The 7,605-nt window shown below is 43.1% G+C and overlaps 1 protein-coding gene across 1 annotated transcript; it reads right to left on the bottom strand.

The window, feature by feature from the left end:
* Nucleotides 1-3,376: 3,376 nt before the first annotated feature.
* On the bottom strand, nucleotides 3,377-7,014 carry LOC102717665 (glycerol-3-phosphate 2-O-acyltransferase 6-like). Its single transcript, XM_006644973.3, has 2 exons — nucleotides 6,213-7,014; nucleotides 3,377-4,417 (listed from the first exon to the last, which is right to left on the bottom strand). Exons 1-2 carry the CDS (start codon nucleotides 6,825-6,827, stop codon nucleotides 3,539-3,541), a joined length of 1,494 nt encoding a protein of 497 aa, XP_006645036.1. The 5' UTR covers nucleotides 6,828-7,014; the 3' UTR covers nucleotides 3,377-3,538.
* Nucleotides 7,015-7,605: the final 591 nt, after the last annotated feature.

Here is a 7,605-nt window from a genome sequence, read left to right on the forward strand (position 1 = left end):
AACCTTGAATCCGATCTATACCAAACAGGGTAGAGAAGGGGGAATTCCTCTTCTATCCTTTGTTTATGTGACTGACACAAAGATATTTAAGTTAGCTATAGCAAATGTCTCATCGTATATTCTGTAACATATTCATGACATATTTACTTGTTCATATTTTCTTTATTGTTATTCACCTGTTCATGACACTTTAAGGGATGGGAATGACTATGCTACAACCGAGTTTGATTGTACTTATCAAACACATAAGGAGTATTATAATTGAAAGTGATTATAGCTCCCTGAGTTTTGGCTAATTGATGATAAATGATTAAGGGGCGAATACATTTGATGAGTGATGGGCAGACATTAGGTCCTTTGAAGTTCTAAGTGCACAAAGACAACTCTCAAAGCAAAAGAGTGAGCGCAAGAAGTTTGGACAAAGTTTGGAGCCTTGAAAATCAAGTTGCCCTGAGATCGCATCGAGACGGATAGTCTAAGAGTGATGTTGGACAGGGTGATCGAAAGGCAAAAGCAGATCGTTCTATGGAGATCAGAGTGTCGATGCTATTGTGATTAGGGGTTTGAATGCGCCCAAACCATTTGCCTACAAATTTAAGGGTTGGGTTAAAAATAAAATTGTATAGAGTTTTAATTTTTTTTAAGAATTAAATAAGATTATGAAAAACTCATGGGTCTTGGCCCATTACCACTCCTAATTGTGATAAGCTTCAACCGGATAGTCTAGTCTGGTACCGGAGCGTCTGACACTAACAAGATGATGTCGGGCAAATGGTTGCAAGATGACAACATCTAGAGGAAGAGAAAGAGGAAAGAGGTGTTAAGTTTAGGGCAGGCGGAGGAGGAATGCAAGCGTGAGCTCCACCACTGATTCACAGAAGAGGGAATATCATAAGATAAGTTGAGACGGGAGAAATGAGGGGAGAATTAGACGAAAAAGATAGTAAGACACTATTCATGTAAGTCCTACTATGATTTTTAAGTTAAATTGTCACCTAAGCATCATAGACGAGTCTACCACCATGTTATATAAAATCAGTGGTGGTAATGCCACGCGAGTGTCACATATGGCCAAAATACCTTAAAAACCACTTTATGGAACAAAATGAACTAGTCTAAATAGATAAGGGGTCACTCATACTTAGTTTTACGGTTGAGAGATCAGAATCCAACCTGGGCGATAGTTAAGGGAAAAGTAGACTTTTTTTCAACTTATGCTCGAGACATAGTTCAAAAGGTAATATGCACTTTCACCCATATCTTTTCGCTTTTGATTATACTTATAAATCAAAATTTAATTTTTAATTCTTAAATTTGGGGGTTTTTCACTGAAGTTTATTTTCCATCCATGAATTTTAGATTTTCTAAGCATACATATATAAAATTTTTATTCATAAATTATTTTTTATTTACAAATAGCCAAACAATAAGCCCCAGTCATTCGGGGTATCAATTGCTCCTTTCCTAGATGGAACGGCCCAATTGCTCATTCGGCCCATCAAACTATTCGGCTCAGGTGCAAGTAGAAATGAGAGAACTGCACAAAGGCCAGTAATACTGTAGGAAATTAACTCTTCCCTAGCTCGCTATGTACTTGAATGATGGAATTACGATCAGACCCTCTCTCTACTAGGGCAGGAGTACGTACATAATTACTCCTATATTTTAACTGGTAAAGTTACACAAAAACTGTCGCCCACGTCTTTTTTTTTTGTCTACTTATGCTTATTGTTAGGAAAATAGACCCACAACAAAGACGTAATATTAAAAAACATGTGTGTCTCCAGCAATAACCACTAGAAAATAAATACAACGTAGGGAAATATAATAGGCTGTCACATCCTTTCTATATAGCTTACAATAGATATATAAAAGGAAAATATGAGGGTCGGACTATAGTCATACAGAGAAAGACTATAATTCATACTAAAAAACTAGTAACATAATCTAAATATATTATAGATTATAATTTAGATCATATCTGTAACAATCTTCACCTTAAGACGGATTCCCTTGTAGCATAATACTCAATCACCAAAAATCTTACATAGGTTAAATCACCTTGCGGCATATAGTCTTCTGGACTATACTAAGCATGCACTAAACTTGAGGATAACAAAAATCTATGTTGTTTTGAATAGGCGTATTGAGTCATACTTCAAACTCGCCATGGTAATAAAATTCTAAATCTGTTGGTATAAATTGGTAAAATTTAATAGAGATGCGAACCAAAACAAAGTAGCTAGATCTCTTGATAAATCTCATGATAAATTGGTCATGAGCTTACAGCAGTTTATCTGAAATCACATGATTAGAATATGAGCAACGGGTCATACTTCAAACTCGTCATGGGATTAAATCGTAAATCAACTAGTATAAACGGGTGAAACCTAGCAAAAACATGAAATTAAGTATGTAGATCTTCTAGTACGTTTGTTTGGGTAGATATCAATTCACCCCAAACAAATTGATCAAAGTAATAAACATAAACAATCAAAATATTCTCTCATTGAATTGGTTTTGGCCTTGCGAACACTTGCTTGTATAAGAAAACTTTCATCAGAACTTGCCATATGCTAGAATTAATCTTGTCATCAAACTTCTCAATGTCTAATTTGATAAAAAAAATACAGATCAAAAATATATAATAGGTTAAAGAATAAATTTCCTGGTGCACAAGTTATGTGCGCGTAGCAAATTCACATGAATTTGAGTACATTCGAACAGAACCGAAGATCGATAGCTTCTGTTACCACCATGCCGGCCTGCTTCTTGTCTTTCTTTCTTTCTTTCTTTTTTTTCCTTGTGCACTGCTACTATAGAACCTCCTGATAGCTTGGATGTCTACATATAGCAAAAAGTGTACATGGGAAATTAGGACTATTAGCTTTTCCTTTATATTCTATTGTAAGTTGCACGAAAAAAATGTGATGGACTGTTATAATATTATACGTTGTAATCATTTGCTCACCGTGGTTATTGCTAGTTGATTTTTTTTTCATAAGGGTTTTTCATATTGAATATGTATTTTCATTGTACCTCTATTTTCCTAACACTTATAAGATAAAATTTAAATTTTAACTTTAAATTTAGAGTTGATTTTAGGATTTTTTTTTTGCTGAAGTTTATTTGCAGACTAAACTGTTAAAGGTTATGTATATAAAACTTTTATTTATAATTTATTTTTCATTATGTCATATAATCACCTCCGTCAGCGTCCGTGTCTTACGTCCAGACACCAGTGCACAACCCATGCATATGTCCTCTTAATTACTCCTCTTTTTCAATAGAGATATCTCCTATCATTAAACATGGGTATATGAGTATCTCTTTTAGTATTAAACCTAGAAGATGCCTTAAGTAACTGCAAAAGAACTCTTTCCAAGGACATCCTTCCCGGAAACAATCTGTAATTTTCCAACTTCTTAACAAACAACAATAAATCATAAACAATGGATAGAAACCATCAGCAACACCGACACTAATCGGCTTGGCGAATACGGAGTATTCCGATCGATCGGAGCACGGAGCTGACTCGCTAGTTCTTTTCCTTCTCCTTGTTCTTCGACGGGACCCGGCCGTCGGTACCGGCGAGGATGCTGTACTTCTCCTTGCGGGTGATGGCGGTGCACTCGAAGCCAAGCTGGCCGCTGAGCGTCTTCTGGATGTAGTTGGCCACCTCGATGGGCGTCTTGCCGCCGCTGCAGGTGAGCTCCCTGGGCAGCTGGTTGAGGAAGGTGATCTCGTACGTCGGCCGCGGGTTCATGAAGAAGAAGTAGGGGTCCATGAGCTTGAAACCCCGCACGGTGGAGCCGTGGAACATGCTCTCCTTGGTGTTGATCGCCACCGGCACGATGCGGTCGGTGAGCTCGGCGAAGAGCGCGCTGAACCGCAGGAGGAACGGCTCGCGGCAGGTGGTGCCCTCGGGGCAGATCACCAGGTCGCCCTCCTCCAGAAGCCGCCGGATGTTCTCGGCGTCCTTCTCGCGCTCCCGCGACAGCGCGACGGCCTTGATCGGGGAGATGAGCTCCGAGAACTTGGAGATGCTGTACGTCACACAGCTGACCTTGCGGCGCAGGGCCACGGCGACCTCCACCGGATCGAGCACGGTGCGGTGGTTGCAGACGAAGAGGACGCCCGGGTGTCCCTTCTTTGGGGGAGGCGGCGGGTTGCCCTTCACGATCAGGCGGATGCCCATGAGCTTGTAGGTGTAGAAGACGATGCGCTCCGGGAGGGGCAGGTTGACGTACACCCGGAGGAGCGCGAGCGCGAAGCCGAAAGGCATCCACAGGAAGGTGACGAGCGCGACCAGCGGCGTCGGGCGCTGCACGATGCGGCCGTCGTGGAGGATTAGCGGGCTCAGCAGCTGGTTCTTGGGCACCGCACTGTACTTCCTTGATGTCACGAGGTAGGCCTCCTGGACAGACATCGTGCGTACTCAGGTGTTTATCGTTTGTTTATTTAATGAAAAAACGAAATGATATATTAAAAAAATAATTTATAATTAAAATTTTTATATATATGTGTGTTCTTAATAATTTAAAAAGTAAAATCGAAAATAGAAAATAAAGTTGAGATATGCTGATTACAACTGCACAACTGCAAGACTAGCGCACGTATACTTAGGCCACGCTCGGCACACTAGCTTAGTTAACTAAGCTTCTCTCATTTTTCACGCACGCTTCCCGACCTGCTAAACGGTATTTTTTTTTGCAAAAATTTTTCATGGGAAAGTTATTTTTAAAAATCATATTAATTTATTTCATATTTTTTAATAATTATAATTAATTATGTACTATTCTATTAGTACGTTTTCCGTATTAGGGCATAAGTTAACTTATACCCTACCGCCGAACGCAGTCTTAGTGACTCAATTATAAAAAAATCATAAAAGATGACAAGATAAATTATAATGCTATAAAACACTATATAATGATGTAAGTCCAACTTCGATTTGCATACTAAAATATAATATTAACAAATTTTGTTTGCACTGTGCATGAGCTATTCGTTGTTTGGTTTTGTTTTTCTCCAACTGTAGATCGAATTTAAATCATTGTAATCAATGCTATTATATAACTACTTAATTTAGATGTAAATAGATCTAGACAATTTAGATGTAAATATATCTAGACGTAAAAAATGATTGTCCACCCATAATTCCATAAATGGGTGATCTCCCCTGCCACCAGAGAAATTAGTTATACCCCGGAGCAGTGACAGCAAGACGGTCCCTCGTTAAAAAAGGCAATGCATTAGCAGTATTTATTTCTCTGTCTCTCTGCGCCACCAGCCCGGAAGAAAGGAAGAAAGAGAGAAGGGGAAAGCAAGAACAGCCGTGGATCTGGCAGGCACAGCCAGCACCAGCTCTGATGTCTCACGCGGTCTACTTCAATGCGGCCAGGACAAGGCTTGAATTCTCACCAAACAACCGTAAATAATGGAGCCGGCCGGCCGGACTGACGCGACCGTAGCATACTGGCATCAGTGAATCCACGCATTCACTTCGTCGGGGCCACGGGGTGAGCGAAACCATCGGCTTCCATGCTCTGCCGCCCCCAGAATCCCTTTTTCATCGTTTGGGCGAGATTTCGAGTGGTTAAGCTTCAGGAGGGTGAGGATCTATGTGCGACGCAGACGTTTTATAAGTTGCGACAATGATCTTGATCCTGATTTCTGATTAGTGGCTGTTAAGGATGTTGGGGGTGAGGAGGCTTAATTGGGCTATTGCATACTGAGCTACATCTGCAGATCAGTCTCATATGGTACACTGACTAAACACCCTGGCTATTCGCGCGCTTGACTACTGTTACCGACTCTATTCTGATGATCTGATCTGAAGCATGTGCATGATGTGCAGATCGCAGATTTTACGAGGCAGTGTTTATAGTCATCACAGCAAAAACAAGTGTAACTGGTATGTATGCTAATTCTACGTTATGAAATGACTCTGTTCGACTCTGATGGTGATGAATACTTTATTCCAGTTTCAAATGTCTCTTGTTTGGAATGCAGTAATTCTTAAGGAAACAGGGCGTTCTATATGGAATTGACGGTAATTCTACACCTTCTCAACATGGACTAACAAGCTCGCAATTGACGGTAATTTAGCGTGCTAATGATTCGTTGCAGAACTTGAAAATGCAATTAACAAACATTACGACAATGCCACTACGAGCAAAAAATTGTTAGTCTGAGGGATCGAAATTTACCTTGCATATGGACATGAAGTCGAAATCCGTCTCCCTGTCGCCCAAGCCGACGTCGGGCACCTCGTCGCGCAGCTCCTTGACGACGGCCTGCCTCTTGTGGTCGCCGACGAGCACCCCGGGCTTCACCATGAATCCCGTGGCCTTGCCATTCTTGCCGACCTCCAGCTCCGTCCCGACCACCATGTCGGCGCCGAGGAACGTCTTGGCGAAGTGCTCCACCATGATCCTGGGGCTCGCGGTGATGATGTACCGCCTGCCGAAGGAGTTGAACACCCTCCAGCTCTCCGGGTGCACGTCCTCCGCGTAGAACTTGGGCAGCACCGAGCGCGCCACCATCTCGATGTTCCTCACCTTGAGCCCCGCGACGGAGATGTACACCAGCGTGCTGATGGCCAGCGACTCGGAGAAGAAAATGTAGGTCACGTAGACGAACGGCACGGACAGCAGCAGCACCACGGCGCGGAGCACGCTGCCGGCCTCGAGCGCGACGAGGAGGTAGTACGGGAATGCGCTCCGCGACCTGACCAGCGTGCCGTCGAAGTCGGCGGCCACCGTCTGCTGCGACCTCCCATCCGAGCTGCACTCCTCCACGGGCTTGAACCTCTGGGACACCATCGTCGTGCGCCCGTCTCGATGGATCTCGCCGGCGCCGGGAGATGGCAGCTAGCGATGCGACCGCTAGCGCTAGCTGATGGCGGAAGTGGAGTGGAGCAGCGGAGCAGCGGGGGAGTGATTTAATATATCCAACGTTGGTGGTGATACGGGAGGGAGAGGCTGCCGAGACGGTGTATAATTGCAGCTAACTTAAGAGGCTATTACTTCTAGAGAGCGACGCTACTGCGATTGATGCTGTTAGCTTCACGTAAGTGACGTGGATTTCTTGACTGATGGTGCAGCGCATGCAACACGAAGGAGGTAATCCCTGAGGTAAGCTACGTAATAACGTAAACAACAAAACATGAAAAACGAACATGCTTTCTCACCCAAAATGTTGAATTTATACATGGGACGGATAAGTTGCAGCTTCAGATTTTCACGTGACGCGATACCGGCAATGTCTCTGCCTATCTGGCGGTGTCTGCAATTCCCTTTTCCCCGTGCATCGCAACTGTTGTATCCGCCAAGGAAGCACACAGTTTTGTGTGTAAGGTCAAAAGTTAAGAAATGTGTGATCATGGAGCGTTGGGCGATTACCAGAATACCCAGGGGCTTTAATCGGTCTGAATAGTTGGTTGGGAGTTAGCTTCTTCACAGCGCCTGCCCATTGATTAGCACGGCCACGGCGTACGTGGCCACTCGTTACCTCCGTCATGGAGCAGTTGCAAGAGTCAACCAAGCACCGGACAGCTGAAACAGCAGGCTCATCATAACCACATCAGAATCACATGCTCAA

The sequence above is a fragment of the Oryza brachyantha genome, chromosome 1, assembly GCF_000231095.2.
Source record: "Oryza brachyantha chromosome 1, ObraRS2, whole genome shotgun sequence".
Lineage (NCBI taxonomy): Eukaryota > Viridiplantae > Streptophyta > Magnoliopsida > Poales > Poaceae > Oryza > Oryza brachyantha.

Bases quoted from the DNA above. Each gene is read 5' to 3' on its own strand.
- LOC102717665 (XM_006644973.3), bottom strand. From the start codon at position 6,827: ATGGTGTCCCAGAGGTTCAAGCCCGTGGAGGAGTGCAGCTCGGATGGG. The intron at 4,418-6,212 runs GTAAATTTCGAT...ATGTCTGTCCAG, and splicing joins ACTTCATGTCCATATGCAAG to GAGGCCTACCTCGTGACATC.